At 50.1% G+C, this 18,296-nt stretch overlaps 1 protein-coding gene across 5 annotated transcripts in view; it reads right to left on the bottom strand.

Annotated features, from left to right (window-relative positions):
* IGSF22 (immunoglobulin superfamily member 22) overlaps nt 1–14,721 on the bottom strand; it is a 44,841-nt gene extending 30,120 nt beyond the window's left edge. For 4 of the 5 annotated variants that reach the window (XR_012931163.1, XR_012931164.1, XR_012931162.1 and 1 more), the window contains exons 1-10: nt 14,451–14,709; nt 9,517–9,709; nt 7,897–8,052; nt 6,123–6,268; nt 5,256–5,355; nt 4,631–4,673; nt 4,240–4,429; nt 2,831–2,947; nt 1,674–1,836; nt 508–650 (exon numbers count right to left, since the gene is read on the bottom strand). Coding sequence is in view for 2 of the 5 variants with exons in the window: in XM_076057204.1 (XP_075913319.1) it covers nt 508–650; nt 1,674–1,836; nt 2,831–2,947; nt 4,240–4,429; nt 4,631–4,673; nt 5,256–5,355; nt 6,123–6,268; nt 7,897–8,052; nt 9,517–9,616 (1,158 nt within the window). In the remaining 3 variants the exon portion in view is untranslated. Of the gene's footprint in view, nt 1–507; nt 651–1,673; nt 1,837–2,830; nt 2,948–4,239; nt 4,430–4,630; nt 4,674–5,255; nt 5,356–6,122; nt 6,269–7,896; nt 8,053–9,516; nt 9,710–14,450 lie in introns of all 5 variants that reach the window. The other variant, XM_076057205.1, reaches the window with a different exon arrangement.
* Between the last annotated feature and the right edge of the window lie 3,575 nt (nt 14,722–18,296).

Consider the following 18,296-nt stretch of genomic DNA (forward strand, 5'->3'; position numbering starts at 1 on the left):
TTCGATGGCGAGCCAAAAGTGTCGTGCATAGCGCTGTGTAGTGTATAGTGCATTGTATAGTAGTGTTGTGGAATGTCGTGTAGAGTAGTGTATAGTCATGTAGTGTATAGAGTAGTGTATAGTAGTGTGATGTGTAGTGTACTGCAAAGTATTGTAGTGTATAGTGTAGTGTATATTAGTGTATAGTGTAGTGTATATTAGTGTATAGTGTAGTATATAGTAGTGTATAGTGTAGTGTATAGTAGTGTTGTGGAATGTGTAGGGTAGTGTATAGTCATGTAGTGTAGTGTATAGTAGTGTATAGTCATGTAGTGTATAGTGTATGTATAGTAGTGTATAGTCATGTAGTGTATAGTAGTGTGATGTGTAGTGTACTGCATAGTATTGTAGTGTATAGTGTAGTGTATATTAGTGTATAGTGTAGTGTATATTGTAGTGTAAATAGCGTCTGAAAACGCGCGATGCAGGCGACCTTCTTTGTTCGAAGGTCAGCCCCGGAGCGCTGACCTTGTCGCTGCGCTTGATTGGCACGCCGTTGAAGGTCCACTTGAGGTCGCCCTGACTCTTGGAGAGCACCACCTCGAACATGGCGATCGTCTTCTCCTTGCAGTGCGCCGGACGCAGGTTCGACAGGATGCGGCACGGGTCGTCTGGAGCACAGGGAGGGGTGGGGGGAGGGGCCGAGGGAAGGGGGTAGAAGGGTTCTCACTCCTCGCCCCTGCTCCTTCTCCTCCTCTGCCCTCTCCACCTCCTCCTTTTATTCTTCCTCCTCCAACATCTCCTCCCCCACCTGTTCCACCTTTTTACGGATCACTTTGAGATTTCCTGCTCCCTCCTTCCTCCTCCTCCTCATCCCTCCTCTCCCCTGTCCACTGTCACCTCACCCACCTCCTCCACCACCACCCCCTCCACCTCTTCCACCATCTCCTCCTCTCTCCTGTCCTACACCTCCTCCACCATCACCTCCACCATCACCTCCCCTGCCTTCAACACGACATCCTCCACCACCTCCTCCATCACCTCCTCCACCACCTCCTCCACCACCACCTCCTCCATCACCTCCGCCACCTCCACCATCACCTCCTCCTCCACCACCACCTCCTCCACCACCACCTCCTCCACCACCGCCCCCTCCACCTCCTCTACCATCTCCTCCTCTCCCCTGTCCTACACCTCCTCCACCATCACCTCCACCATCACCTCCCCTGCCTTCAACACCACCTCCTCCACCACCTCCTCCACCACCTCCTCCACCACCACCTCCTCCACCTCCACCACCTCCTCCTCCACCACCTCCTCCACCACCTCCTCCACCACCACCACCACCACCACCTCCTCCACCACCTCTACCTCCTCCTCCACCACCACCTCCTCCATCACCTCCTCCATCACCTCCTTCTCTCCCCTCTCCCCTGTCCTCCACCTTCTCCTCCACCACCTCCTTCACCACCACCTCCACCATCACCTCCTCCTCTCCCCTGTCCTCCTCCTCCACCATCACCTCCACCATCACCTCCACTGCCTCCAACACCACCTCCTACTCCACCACCTCCTTCTCTCCCCTGTCCTCCACCTCCTCCTCCACCATCACCTCCACCACCTCCACCTCCTCCACCTCTTCCACCTCCTCCTCTCCCCTGTCCACCACCACCACCCTCCAAGCTCGTCCTCACCAATCACTTTCAGGTTGGCGGTCCACGTCTTCTCGTTGGCCTCCACCGAGTAGGAGGCCTGGTCGCTGAGGTCGGCGTTGGCGATCACCAGCGTGTGCTTGCTGGAGAACTGCTTGTGCTCATACTTCCCTGCACTCGCGGCCGTCATCAGCAGCTCTTTGTTCTGGTGCACCACCACCACAAAGGGGAGACGGAGAGAGAAGGGGGGGGGGTCGGGGGAGGAGAGATGAGGGAGATGGAGGGAGAGATGGGGGAAATTGGGGTGGGGGTGATTGGAGTGATAAGGGAGAAAAGACAGAGAGAGAGAGGGGAGGATATGGGGAAGATTTGGGGGAGAGATGGGGGGGGGAGATGGGGGGGAGATGGGAAGATGGGGGGTGGAGATGGGGGAGATGAGGGTGAGATGGTGGAGCGATGGGGGGCAGATGGAGAAGAGATTGGGGGACATGGGGGTGATGGGGGAGAGATGATGGAAATGAGGGAAATGTGGGATATTGAATGGAGATGGGGGAGAGATGAGGGAGATGAGGGAGAGATGGGGAGAGATGGGGGAGAGATCGGGGAGAGTTTGTGGGAGATGGGGGAGATGACAGAGATGAGGGGGATATGGGGGAGTGATGGGGTAGAGACAGGGAGATGGGAGGAGATGAGGGAGCGATGAAGGGGAGACAGGGGGAGATGGGAAGGATATGGGGGAGAGAAGAGAGAGGGAGGTGAGAGATGAGGGAGATAGAGTAATGGGGGAGATGGGGGAGAGATGGAGTACAGAAGGGGGAGGAATGGGAGAGAGAGAGGGGGTGGGGGGGAAATGGAGCGGAGATGGGATGGCAGAGATGTGAGAGAAGGGGGAGAGGAAGGAGAGAGAGAGAGAGAGGGTGAGATGGGGTAAAAAGAGAGGAGTGGTAGATGGGGGGGGAGGGGGGGGCGATGGTGGGAGATAGGAGGAAGGGAGGAGCGGTGGGGGAGAGAGAGAGAGAGAGGGTGAGATGGGGTAAAAAGAGAGGAGTGGTAGATGGGGGGGGAGGGTGGGGGGGGGCGATGGTGGGAGATAGGGGAAAGGGAGGAGCGGTGGGGGAGAGAGAGAGAGAGTACGCGCCGGTTCAAGGTGTAACCGGTGTGACGCCTGGCTCGACCTCTCGATCTCGGATGCTACTGACCTTGAACCAGCGGACGCGCTGGTGGTTGGGGTCCTTGAACTCGAGGTGGACCTCGAAGGTGGCCTTCTCGCCCGTCTTCACCACCACGTCCACCATGTCCTTGAGCAGTGTCACCGTCTGCACTCACACGCGCACAAAGACAAAGATCCCCGGTATAGCCTTAACAGACTGTAGGAGAAAGTGCTGTTAGAGAGCACCTATAAAGGCCGGCATGGCACAAGAGGGGGTGGGTGGCCAACATCACGCCCGGCCGCCTTTGTCTCTCCAGTGGCGATGTTTACACATTTCATCAGGTATTCATTTGAGGCTGAGTCGACCTAGGGGCAGGCCCAGGACCGGTTCAGATAATCGTCACCGGTGTTGGCCATGAACGGGAACCCGACTCGCCAGGTTCGTAGCATAGAACGCTAACCGCTACACTACCGTTCACGCGCGCACACATGCACACACACACGCGAAGACAGAGACGCACATACAACAACAACCGCCATTCGCCACTAAGTGGCGGTGACATCACCACGACGCTTGTGCCAGGCTATGTGCACGTTGAGGCCACGTGAAGTGTCGAATGCCTGCTAACAGGAGGTCACGGGGCAGACCCAGGTGCCATGGGTCGACTGACTGAGATGACCGAGATGACTGGCTGATGCACCACCTGTGCCCCCTACTGTGCCAACTTGCTGTGCTTTAGCCACCCGGTGCTCCGCTTGTTGTTGTGAGTGTCGCTCCTCTGCCCTCCATTTCTGTTGGAGGGCGACTGCCTCCAACTGCCCAGCAGCATCCTTCAAAAGCCTCCTCCATAGAGGCCGATCTTGACACTGCTGGTGCCAGTCTCCAGCAAGTCCACTCAGCTCCATGTCCTCCTTTACCACATCACTCCATCTCTTCTACAGCCCGCGTCATGGCCGTTTAGCCGCCTCGATCCGGCCGAACAAAAGCTGTTTAGGCATGCGGTGACTGGGCATGCGGGCTACATGACCCAGCCAACGCAGCCTTGCCTACCAGAGGAGCTCACTATTGGGAATATGTCCAGATTTTTCAAGCAGTTGTGAGCTCCTCACACAATCCAGCCTGGTTAAACCCAGGATGGATGGACACGCCTGCCTGAATGTTTCTAACCAGCACAGATGTTCCATTAGAGGGCTCCACGTTTCACAAACATAGAGTAGGAAGGGCATGACTGTGGACGAAGAGACCCGAAGCTCCGTGCTGAGCTACAGACCAGGTAGCTGTACACAGCAGTACACAGCCGATGAAAAGATAATGCCGCCTGACTGATTCGACGTGAGACCTCTGCTATCAAACCGGAGCTGGTCATAAGCACATTGCTCAGTTATGGGAAACTCTCCACTCCACAACTGCTCCATCATCACCACCACCACCAACATCATCACTACCACCACCATCACCTCTATCGCCTCCTCATGCTTCTTCTTCATCTGCTTGAGCTTCTTGAGCATGCCACGGAAGTCGGTGATGCCCAGCTCGAAGCAAACACGCTCCAGGTCCTTCTTCTCAGTGTTCATCAGCAGCTCCATGATCTCCTTCTCCGTGAGCACCTTCACCTCCTTGGGTGGAGGTGGAGGCGGCAGCTTAGACCTGGAGGAGGATAGAGGAGGAGGATGATAGAGGAGGATGATAATAGATTTATAGATGTAGGCCATCGTAGATAGATGATTGATCTATAGATGTAGACCCTCGTATATAGATTATAGATATATAGATGCAGGCCATCGTAGAGAGATTATGATGTATAGATGAAGACGCCTTGTATTGGGGATTGTAGTTCTGCGCTGTCACCTTTTTTTCATCATCGACTTGAAGTCCACTGTTTTTTCCTGACCTGAAACGTTCACACAGAGAGGAAATGAAGGGTGAGGAGGTGAGGAAGGAGTAGAATACTCTCCTGAAGTCTCTCTCACAACCACCCACTCTCTCAAAACCACCCACTTACTCACCCACTCTCTCACAACCACCCACCCATCCACCCACTCACAGACTCATCGACCCACTTACCCATCCACCCACTCACCCACCCAGCCACCCACTCACAGACTCATCGACCCACTTACCCATCCACCCACCCATCCACCCAGCCACCTACTCACAGACTCATCGACCCACTTACTCACCCATTCACCCACTCACTCATTCACTCACCCACCCACTACCCACCCATCCCCCCACTCACCCACCCACCCACCGACTCACCCGCTCATCGACCTGTCCATTCACTCACCCAACCACTGACCAATCCAGCCAATAATCCACTCGACTCACCCATCCACCCACTCACTCATCAACTCACCCACCCACTACTCACCCATCCGCCCACTCGCCCAGGTACCTAATCAACAAACCCACTCCAACCACACACCCACTCACGCATCCGCACATCCAGCCATCGACTCGCCCACCCACTTACTCTCAATGACGGTCAGGCTGAAGGTGCAGGTCGCCTCTGCGTAGGCGTTGGTGGCCACGCACTTGTACGTGTCCGTGTCGTCCATGGTGGCATTTTCGATCTGTACTCAACACACAGACAAAGGTCCCCCGTGTAGCCTTCGTGGACTGGTGGGGCAAGTGCTGTTAGTGGCGAGCAGCAGCAGCACCTATGGAGCCCGGCACGGTTGCATACAGAGAGGGGGTGGTGGGTGGTGGGTGGTGGGTGGCCACCAGCACCAGCACCACGCACCGCCCGGCCATGCATTCGTGGTGTGGTGTGGGTGAGGTAGTGGCCGAGCGGGTCGGGTGAGTTGTGGATGAGGTGGCCGTGCGGGTGAGGTGTGGGTGAGGTGGTGGCCGTGCGGGTGAGGTGTGGGTGAGGTGGTAGCCGTGCGGCTGAGGTGGTGGCCGTGCAGGTGAGGTTTTGGTGAGGTGGTGGCCGTGCGGTTGTGGGGTGGGTGAGGTGTTGGCCGTGCGGGTGTGGTGCGGGTCAGGTGGTGGCCATGTGGGGGAGGAGTGGGTCCGGCCAAGTCCGTGCGGTTGAGGGGTGGGTGAAGTGTTGTGCGTGCGGGTGAGGTGTGGGTGAGGCGGTGGCCGTGCGGGTGAGGTGTGGGTGAGATGGTGGCCGTGCGGGTGAGGTGTGGGTGAGGTGGTGTCCGTGCTGGTGAGGTGTGGGTGAGATGGCCGTGCGGGTGAGGTGTGGGTGAGGTGGTGGCCGTGCAGGTCAGGTGTAGGTGAGGTGGTGGCTGTGAAGGTGAGGTGTGGGTGAGGTGGTGGGCGTGCAGGTGAGGTGGCCGTGTGGGCGAGGTATGGGTGAGGTGGTCGTGCGGGTGAGTGAGATGGACACCTGGAGTGAGTGCTCGCCCGTGATGGCATCGTATCGATCGCGAAATCGCTCTCCGAACTCCTTGACGTCGTTCCCAGCTCCGCGCTTCCAGCAGACCTTGGGCTTGGGCTCCCCGGCAATCTTGGCCCTCATGAAGACGTTCTTACCTTGGGGGGGTGGGGGGGGGTGGGAGGGCGTAAGGGGGGCGAGGGCCAAGGGAGTCTCACAACTCATCTGCGTGTGATCCATCCACTAACCCTCGCTCCTTCTGCTGCTGCCTCTACAGTTGCTGGGTGATTACAGAGAGCCAACGCAGTAGCAGCAGCATAGCCACCGCCACCACGTGCAGCAGCAGCATAGCCACCACCATCACGTGCAGCAGCAGCAGCATATCCACCACCACCATAACCACCGCCACCACGTGCAGTAGCAGCATAGCCACCACCACGTGCAGCAGCATAGCCACCACCATCACGTGCAGCAGCATAGCCACCGCCACCACGTGCAGCAGCATAGCCACCACCATCACGTGCAGCAGCAGCAGCAGCATATCCACCACCACCATAGCCACCACCACCACGTGCAGTAGCAGCATAGCCACCACCACGTGCAGCAGCATAGCCACCACCATCACGTGCAGCAGCATAGCCACCACCACCTTCACGAGCAGCAGCATAGCCACTAAAGACAAAGATCTCCCCCGTATAGTCTCGATAAACTGTTGGGCCAAGTGCTGTTAAGCGAGTGGCAGCACCTATGAAGGCCGGCACGGCACACGACGGATTTGGGTGGCCAGCACCACGCCCGGCTGCCTTTCTCTCCCCAGTGGCGATGTTAATTCCACACCGCACCAGCTACTCGTTTGAGGCTGAGTCGACCTAGGTGAGTCCCGGCACCAGTTCAGATAATCGCTATGACTGGTGTTAGGGGGCCGTGAGCGTGAATCGAACTCGGGTCTCAGCCGATATAATTGCCCGGCACGCCTAACTAAACTCTTTGTATTTAATCTTGATTTGAAGCTTTCGTGACTGCAGGAATCCATACTCTTGGTTCTTTCGGTAAAAGTCACGTAGGTATAAAATAAAATAAATCACGACGTTTCGATCACAACACAAGCGACCGTCATCAGGCGGAACCGATACAGCAGGGTAGTTGTCTTTACCGAAAGAACCAAGAGTGTTTGTATTTACTTTACCAGGTGAGGCCCACTGAGTTATGTAGCTTTATTTCAGAAGCGACCTAGCCACCACAAATGATAGCTCAACAAAGTGGGCTTATCACGTGGAAATGTAAAGCATTCACATACTCTGAACGCGTAATGTTGGTTCTAAATGTGGAGGCAAAACCCGAAGGAACCCGGAGAAAAATCCACGCGACCACCACGTGGCGAGTGAAAGAGAGACACGCAAACTCCAAATATAGAGCAGGCGTCAGGGTCGTGATCGAACCCACGACCTCCTGCATACCTGGCGACGTAGTAAACATCTCCTAGCTGCCGTGATGATAATGAGAGAGACGCAAACTCCAAATATAGAGCAGGCGTCAGGGTCGTGATCGAACCCACGACCTCCTGCATACCGGGCGAGGTAGTAAACATCTCCTAGCTGCCGTGATGATATTGAGAGAGACGCAGACTCCCGATATACAGAAGGCGTCAGGGATGGGATCGAACCCCTGCATACTATGCGAGGTAGTCAACATTACGGTGGCACCCACGCTAACCATTGCTGCACCACCACCGCTCCCTCCACCCCCCCCCAAGTGACCCCTCCCCCCACCTTCCCCTGTAGCTCACCCTCTGGCACGTTGAGGGGAGGGGGTTTGATGGTGAACTCGGGCAGGCTGTCGCCCGGCTCCACGTTGGTGTTGAAGGTGACGAGCGAGACTGTGGACGTGGTGATGGACGACTTGCGCTTCACCGTGGAGCTCGTGCTGCTCGTGGAGGACGACTCTGAGCGCCACGGTGAGAAGCGGCGGAGAAGGGAGTGGGGGAGGGGCGAGGAGTGGAGGAGGGGCGAGGAGTGGAGGAGGAGTGAGAAGTGGAGGAGCGCCACGGTGAGAAGCGGCGGAGAAGGGAGTGGGGGAGGGGCGAGGAGTGGAGGAGTGAGGAATGGAGGAGTGGAGGAGGGGCGAGGAGTGGAGGAGTGAGGAGTGGAGGAGTGGAGGAGGGGCGAGGAATGGAGGAGGGGAGGAGGGGAGAGGAGTGGAGGATTGAGGAGTGGAGGAGGGGAGGAATGGAGGAGGGGAGGAGGGGGGAGGAGTGGAGGATTGAGGAGTGGAGAAGTGGAGGAGTGAGGAGTGGATAATAACAATAACCCCATGTGTCTTGACTATTGGGCCACCCTGTATAAAAATAATAACCCCATGTGTCTTGACTTTTTGGCCACCATGTATAATAACAATAACTCCATGTGTCCTGACTTTTGGGCCACCCTGTATAATAACAATAGCCCTATGTGTCCTGAATTTTGGGCCACCCTGTTTAATAACAATAACCCTATGTGTTCTGACTTTTGGGCCACCCTGTATAATAACAATAACCCTATGTGTCCTGACTTTTGGGCCACCCTGTATAATAACAATAGCCCTATGTGTCCTGACTTTTGGGCCACCCTGTATAATAACAATAACCCTATGTGTCCTGACTTTTGGGCCACCATTCATAATAACAATAACCCCATGTATCTTGACTTTTGGGCCACCATGTATAATAACAATAACCCTATGTGTCCTGACTTTTGGGCCACCCTTTATAATAACAATAACCCCATGTATCTTGACTTTTGGGACACCATGTATAATAACAATAACCCCATGTGTCCTGACTTTTGGGCCACCCTTCATAATAACAATAACCCTATGTGTCCTGATTTTTGGGCCACCCTTTATAATAACAATAACCCCATGTATCTTGACTTTTGGGACACCATGTATAATAAAAATAACCCTATGTGTCTTGACTTTTGGGCCACCCTGTATAATAACAATAACTCCATGTATCCTGACTTTTGGGCCACCCTCTATAATAACAATCACCCTATGTGTCATTACTTTTGGCCCACCCTGTATAAGAATAATAACCTTATGTGTCCTGACTTTTGGGCCACCCTGTATAAAATAATAACCCTATGTGTCCTGACTATTGGGCCACCCTGTATAATAAAAATAACTCTATGTGTCGTTACTTTTGGGCCACCCTGTATAATAACAATAACCGTATGTGTCCTGACTTTTGGGCCACCTTGTATAATAACAATAACCCTATGTGTCCTGACTTTTGGGCCACCCTGTATAATAACAATAACCCTATGTGTCCTGACTTTTGGGCCACCCTGTATAATACTAATACTACTGCTGTGTTCCTGACTTTTGGGCCACCCTCTATCGTAGTGCACGGCGTTGTTGTATTTCTAACCATGCTGGACAACCCCCGTGCTGCCCTTCCGTATGATTTTGGTCGTCTTGGTGGTGGTGGTCCTCATGGTCTCGAATCCGCCCTTGAGATTTCGGTTCATTGTGAAGGAGTGCGACTGTCTTCAGGAGAGCAGGGGACGAGGATGCGGAGGAGTTGAAGGAGTTGGAGCAGGTGGGAAGGAATATGATGAGCCCTGTACGTGGGGGAGGAGAAGTTCCCGTGGGATTGATTATCACGGCTGGATTGGGTCATTCTTACGCTCAACCACGCTGAAAAGACATCGTCGTCATGCTCACCATCATCACATCATCATCTTCAACCACGACCAGAGGATGCCACCATCATCAGCAGCAACGTGTTTATGAGTAAGCAGCATTGCTACTTTACCCGGTGTGAGCTCACCTGTTATTAAACGCACGTAGAATTGTGCAATCTGTAGCATACGGGAACCTAATAAACCATTTCGCATAGCTAAAGGTAGCCAGGTGCGTTTCATGATCATATTTTAATATCAGGCAAATGGTGATCAGGGACTGGATCCCGAGCCCCCCCCACTTGCACAGCAGAGTACAATTTTAGATTTGGGGCTATTTTCTGCACCAGTTAGCTGCAGTCTACATTAGCTCCAATAATATATAACTTAAATTTGAATGTCAATCTACTGACAGGAACTCGGTGATGTTAATTGACTGTTGATTGAGTTCGTGGTGGTAACTAGAATATGCATAGTTAAGACTGTGTTATTAGATGTGATTTCCCATGTGCGTAAAATACACATCTCAAATATTAACACTGGCGCTCAATCCCATTGGCAGAGGAATTCAGTTGCGGTGTTGCGACATGGAGGGTATCTCTGCTCGCTATCGCAGGTGCGAGATGTTCACTTATTTTTTTTTAGTTGTATTTTGTTCGCCGTTTTTTGCGAGGGGTGTAAATCGAACAAAAATAAGATGGCGTCGCGCCTCGTGGTGAGTTATTTAAATTATTACGAGAGTGTGAGGTAACTCGTTTATTTTAAATCAAATCCCACTCGAATGAATAGAGGCAACCGAGTTGGAAGACGAGTATAGTGTTTTTGGTGATGCAAACATAAGTTGTTTTCGATTTAAAGCTTTCGTTACTGCAATGATTCATCTTCTTTGGTTCTTTCGGTAAAGTCACGTAGAATGAGAATAAAATAATAAATTGATAAAATAAAATAACACAATAATATTCTCACGACGTTTCGGCCACAACACAAGCGGCCTTCATCAGGTGAAGGGACGAGACTGTCCAGCGCTGTCCTACCAGACAGTCTCGCCCCTTCACCTGATGAAGGCCGCTTGTGTTGTGGCCGAAACGTCGTGAGAATATTATTGTGTTATTTTATTCTATCAATTTATTATTTTATTCTCATTCTACGTGACTTTACCGAAAGAACCAAAGAAGATGAATCATTGCAGTCACGAAAGCTTTAAATCGAAATTTAACCGCCTCTACTGGGAGGGATTCCACACATCCTTAAGATCATTCAACAGACTCCGGGATAAGAAGGCTCAACTAATCGAGTCTCTCACCATTCTGAAGAGATGCCGCGACTCTAAGCTGTCTCTCTCCCCCTCCTCTGTTCCGACCATGGACGAACTCGTCCGTCTGAACGGGGCCCGTAGCTATCCGTGGTGCTAAAGTTGAGGCTAAAAGGCCGTGATCTGAACGTGGCTCTTTCACTCCAGCGCTGTCCTACCAGACAGTCTCGTCCCTTCACCTGATGAAGGCCGCTTGTGTTGTGGCCGAAACGTCGTGAGAATATTATTGTGTTATTTTATCAATTTATTATTTTATTCTCATTCTACGTGGTGACTTTACCGAAAGAACCAAAGAAGATAAGTTGTTTTGTAATAGTTTACAACGTTAGGCGTCACTGCGTTGCTTTGCACTGTTCATGAGGAAGGCACAAAATGGCTGACCTAGAGATTAAGTTTTAACATTGAACTCATGGGGCGGGCGGCACGGGTGTGTTCTCAGAGGTTACATGATATAACAAAGAATACTTGTTGTGTATGTTTATTGTAAGTAAAATAATAATTCTCTAATTTACATATTGTTAAGAAATTTGATGTGACAACAGTTGGCCGTATTGCGTCGCGCGATTTATAGGGATGGCACAAAATGGCCGACTTAGAGATTACGTTTAACATTGAACTCATGGAGCGGGCGACACGGGTGTGTTCTCAGAGGTTACATGATACAACAAATAATAATTGCTGTACATGTTTATTGTCAGTAAAGTATGATTTCTCTAATTTACATGTTATAATTTTATATAAAAAAGACATACCTGGCAAACCATACGGTTTACCTAGTTTTATTGTACAGGGGATTTTAGTTTTCAGGTCCGTACGGCGTACAGCTGTTTCAATACGGCAACAAACAAAAAAATATAGTTTTGTTTGTGTTTCTCCCATGTGATGGGACTTTGTAGCATGAACGTTGAGATTTATAAGGACATAGGGTGACCAATTAGGTCTGAATTGGTCTGTAATAAGGTAGGCACTGATAAAGGGTTGACAGGTGTGTGAACACCGGGTGGGGGGTAGGGTTATTGTGAAACGGGGAAACTTTCGTGTAAGAGCCCTCTAAGTATCTCTAAGGATCTATAACGGGTCTCTGTCTATAAGCATTGCCATCAACCCCTGATTAGTGCCCTACCTTATTACAGACCAATTCAGACCTTAATGGTCAACCCGTGCCCCTTATGAATCTCAACGTTCATCCTACAAAGTCCCATCACAACGGAGAAACACAAATAAACAGACATACATTTTTTTTTGGCCCGCATTAAAACGGCTGTACGGCGTATAGACCTGAAAACTCAGTTTCCCTGTACAAGAATAGGGGGTAAACCATATGGGTTGATAGGAAAGAGCACAATGCGGAGTCACCACTCATCATCTGCGAACTTTATATTATTTCATACTCTTTGGTTCTTTCGGTAAAGTCACGTAGTTAGAAATAAAACAAATCACGACGTTTCGATTGCAACACAAGCAATCTTCATCAGGTGGGACAACCACAGCAAGAAAAAAATTGCTGAAGTGGGCGAGAGAGCTGCCGTGGCAAGATGTTATATAGATAAGACGAGCTGTCCCTCCAACCTTGAAAGGATTCACGAAAGGTGGAGAGGGGACGGATCAGACGCGACTATACTACCTTCACCAGAATGTTCACTATCATGATCATCTTTACCGTCACCATCACCGAATGTCCATCATCATTATCATTACCTTCACCAGAATGTTCACTATCATGATCATCTTTACCGTCACCATCACCGAATGTCCATCATCATCATCATCGCTACCTTCATCAGAATGTGCACTGTCATGATAATATTTTCCGTCACCATCACCGAATGTCCATCATCATCACCGCTACCATCACCAAAATGTCCACATCATCATCTTTACCGTCACACCCAATGCCCATTATCATAACCGCTACCATCACCAGAATGTTCACTATCATCATCATCACTATCACCTCAATCCCATCAACACCATATACACATCAACACCATCAAAGCAACAGCACTATCACCCATAACTGCAACATCACCATCACTGCAACATCTCCCATCACCACAACATCACCATCACTGCAACATCACTCATCACTGCAACATCACCATCACTGCAACATCACCATCACTGCAACATAACCATCACTGCAACATCACCATCACTGCAACATCACCCATCACTGCAATATCACCATCACTGCAACATCACTCATCACTGCAACATCACCATCACTGCAACATCTCCCATCACCACAACATCACCATCACTGCAACATCACTCATCACTGCAACATCACCATCACTGCAACATCACCATCACTGCAACATAACCATCACTGCAACATCACCATGAATGCAACATCACCCATCACTGCAATATCACCATCACTGCAACATCACTCATCACTGCAACATCACCCATCACTACAACATCACCCATCACCGCAACATCACCCATCACTACAACATCACCCATCACCGCAACATCACCCATCACTACAACATCACCATCACAGCAAACATATAATCAACAACACCGATCACAGCAACACCTCCGCTAATTTATTTTCTGTTTGCATTAAATCAACAAATTCAACTGCTGGATGATGGAAGGTCTTCCGAACACTGTATCAGCTGCGCTATTGTTGGGTCCACGGTGGCTAGGAGATGTTAACTCCCTCGCCTGGTATCCAGGAGATCGTGGGTTCGATCCCGACCCTGACGCCTGCTGCTGTATTTTTGGAGTTTGCGTCTCTCACTCTCTAATCATCATCACGGTGGCTATGAGATGTTAACTACCTTGCCTGGTATGCAAGAAGTTATCGATTTTATCCCGACACTGACGATGCCTGCTGATGTATACTTAGAATTTGCGTGTCTCTCTCTCTAATCATTATCACGGTAGCTAGGAGATCTTAACTGTTTCGCCTGGTATGCAGGAGGTCGTGGGTTCGATGCCTACCCTGACGCCTGCTGTGTATTTCGAGTTTGCGTGTTCTATCTATCTCGCCGTGATTGCGTGGATTTTTCTCCGGGTCCTCCGAATTTTTCCATCCACATTTGGAAACGTGCGTTTGGAGTATTTGCCTGCTGCTATACATGTCGACATGATACGCGACTTCGTTGAGCTATCATTTGTGAGTTCCAGGCAAGGGGCCGGGTGCCACTCAAAAACTCACTCACCCATCAGTCCATATTCTTTCTAGTCTGTGCCTCTCACTAATCCACTCACTCACCTACTCACCCACTCACCCATCACCCCAATCTATTCTCTAGCCAGTGCCACTCAACACCACTCACTCACCCACTCACTCACCCACTCACCCATCAGCCCTTCTCTTCTCTAGCCTGTGCCACTCGTCACCGCTCAACTCACCTGCGCTAGCTCTCCGAGACTCAACGACAATTCGCCAGCGGGGAAGGCGACAGAGAGGCAGAGAAGCGATGCGAGGACAGACACTCGATGATCGGTTGATGGTTGGTGATGGTTGGTGGTAGTGGTGGTGCTGAAGGTGTCTCAAACCTCTGCGGCTACGCTACCAAAGGAACAGCGAGCCAGCTGCAAAGGTCGGAGGACTTGACGAGCCTCGTTCTGTCTGCACCACCGCCTCCGACCTCGATCCTCTCTTCTCGAGCTTCCAACGCACCCACCCCCATACGCGCATCGAACGCCGCCCACCTCCCACACTACCCACGCCAAAGACAAAGATCCCCCCCCCCGTGTAGCCTTCACAGACGTTTGGGGCAAGTGCTGTTAGCGAGTAGCTCCTGTGAAGGCTACCGGCACTGTGGCACACGATGGGGGGTGGGTGGCCAGCACCGCGCCCGGCCGCCTTTGTCTCCCCAGTGGCGATGTTTACTACGCACCGCACCACGTAGTCGTGGTGCGGTGGGGAGGCCCAGGACCGGTTCAGATAATCATCACTGATGTTGGCCGTGAGCGGGAGTCGAACTCGGGTAGCCAGGTTCGTAGTGCAGCGCGCTAACCACTACACGTGCACACACATGTGTAAACACACCAGTGTACACACATACGTCCACATACACACACGTACACGTGCGCACACACACACACACGTACACACACACGTACACGTTCACACACACACACGTACACGTGCACACACACACGTACACACACACACGTACACATGCACACACACACGTACACATGCACACACACGTACACTACACACACGTACACATACACACATGTGCACACACACACGTGCACACACACACACGTACACATACACACACGTACACATATACACACATACACATACACGTGCACATACACACGTGCACATACACACGTACACACACACGCGCACTCACACACGTACACATACACACACGTACACACACACACGTACACACACACGTACACGTGCACACACACACGTACACACACACACGCACACACACAAACGTACACGTTCACACATACGTACACATACACACACGTGCACACACACACACACGTACACACACACGTACACGTTCACACACACACACGTACACACACACGTTCACGTTCACACACACGTACACACACGTACACGTTCACACACACGTACACACACACGTACACGTTCACGTACACACACACGTACACGTTCACACACACACACGTTCACACACACACACGTACACACACGTACACGTGCACACACACACGCGTCTACACGGACCCGCATGCGCGCTCGAGTCCCCAAACGCATTGGGATCGTTGGCTGCTCCCAAAGGTTCCCCTTGACTCTGGCCATATAAGTCCCCCTTTCTGCCAAGGAGATGACCACGAGTGGCTAAATGTGAACCCGAGGTCATCTCGCGGGACCAGGCCGACTACTGAGTTACTGCTTGCTGCTGTTGCTGCTGCGTCTGCAGGTTCTGCGGATTGCCTATTTTGATTTATTATCTGTATTTTGATATATAGCGTGCTGATCTTAAAGGTGCATTGAAAAATTTGATACTCCGACTGATGCTTCTGTTGTTGTGGAGTAACTCATGCAGCCAGCTATGGTTCTAGGGTTTGGTGTTACATGTTATTTATGTAGTTTATTGTAAAAAAAAAAATTCGGTCACAGTCCCAATGATCACTGTTACGTTGCAATTATGGCTTTATTTTTTGGTGATTTCGAAAACGTTTTTTGGTTTGGACATGTTTGTTTTGTTGTAGTACGGAGTTAGACTGATTGCCTTAATCTAAGTTTTCTTGTGATTGTTGTTCTTGTTTGACTTGCATCCCACTGGGATTTTTTTGCACACAGCGTTGGTGTACGGTGGTTTTTTCAGGAAATTTTGCTGTTTTTTTCATGGATTTTCTGTTTGCACACTCAACACATAGTCACTTTAAGATGTTTTCTTGTTCGTGTTTTTGTTCTTTTGTTGTGGTTGCACCCGATTCAAGAGTCTAATGGCTCACAGGGCTATACCAAAATAAAGAAACTGAAAACTGCCTGGGGCTAAGCGGTTTAGGGGACGAGACATCACAGACGGGCAATCAACGTTGAACCCCCCCCCCCCCCCCCATTCGGTCGTCTGTGTGATGTTGAACTTCCTTCGCACCGAACGTAATGAGCCGTGCTCACCGGAGGTGCCGGCACCGTCTCTCGCCCGTTGCGATCCAAGCGGTTTGTCATCGCGTCGTCCAATCAACCATCATCACATCATCTCCCACCATCACATCCATCATCACATCATCATCACATCATCCATCATGCCATCATCACATCATCCATCATCACATCATCATCCATCATCACATCATCCAATCATCACATGCATCATCACATCATACATCATTCAATCATTACATCATCACATCATACATTTCCCATCATCACATCATTGCATCATCTATCATCGCATCGTCCAATCAACCATCATCACATCATCTCCCACCATCACATCCATCATCACATCATCATCCATCATCACATCATCCATCATGCCATCATCACATCATCCATCATCACATCATCCATCATCACATCATCATCCATCATCACATCATCCAATCATCACATGCATCATCACATCATACATCATTCAATCATTACATCATCACATCATACATTTCCCATCATCACATCATTGCATCATCTATCATCGCATCGTCCAATCAACCATCATCACGTCATCTCCCACCATCACATCCATCATCACATCATCATAAATCACATCATCCATTATCCCATCATCACATCCATCATCACATCTACCATCATCACATCATGCATCATCCATCATCACATCTTCCCATAATCCATCATCACATCATTATCACTTCATCCATCATCCATTACATCATCCATGATCATATCACCCATCACATAATCACATCATCCCATTATCACATCATCCCATTATCACATCATCCCATTATCCATCCCATCATCACATCATACATCTACTCTCATCACATCACACATAACCACATTACATCACCACATCACCACATCATCCATCTCCCATAATCACATAATCACATCATACCAACATTACATCATCACATAATACATCTACCATCATCACATCATCCCATTATCCATCATCACATCATCCAATTATCCATTAATTATCCCATCATCACATAATCTATAATCCAATCACATTATCACATCATCCACCATCTCATCATCGCATCATTATCACATTTTCCCATCATCACATCATCCCATTATCCATCATTCCATTATCCATCATACATCATCATATCATCCATCACATCTACCATCATCACATCATCTATCATCCCATCATCACATCATCCATCATCACCACATTACATCATCCATCATCACGTCATCACCACATCATCCATCTCCCATAATTACATATCACATCATCCCAACATTACATGATCACATAATACATTGTACCATCATTCCATCATCCATCACGTCATCCCATTATCCATTCATTATCCCATCATGACATCATCCATCATCACATCATCCATCACATCGTTCACTATCCCATCACACCATCCATCATCACATTATCACATCATCCACCATCTCATCATCGCATAATCACATCATCCATCATCACGTGATCCTATCACATCATCATCAAATCATCCATCACATCATTCATCATCACATAATCCATTACATCATCACCACATAATCAAAAAATCACATCACATTATCCCATCATGCATCTCCTGTCATCACATCATCCATCACATCATCCCAACATCACATAATCCATC

The sequence above is a fragment of the Petromyzon marinus genome, chromosome 80, assembly GCF_048934315.1.
Source record: "Petromyzon marinus isolate PM22_M1 ecotype Great Lakes invasive population chromosome 80, UKy_Petmar_22M1.pri1.0, whole genome shotgun sequence".
Lineage (NCBI taxonomy): Eukaryota > Metazoa > Chordata > Hyperoartia > Petromyzontiformes > Petromyzontidae > Petromyzon > Petromyzon marinus.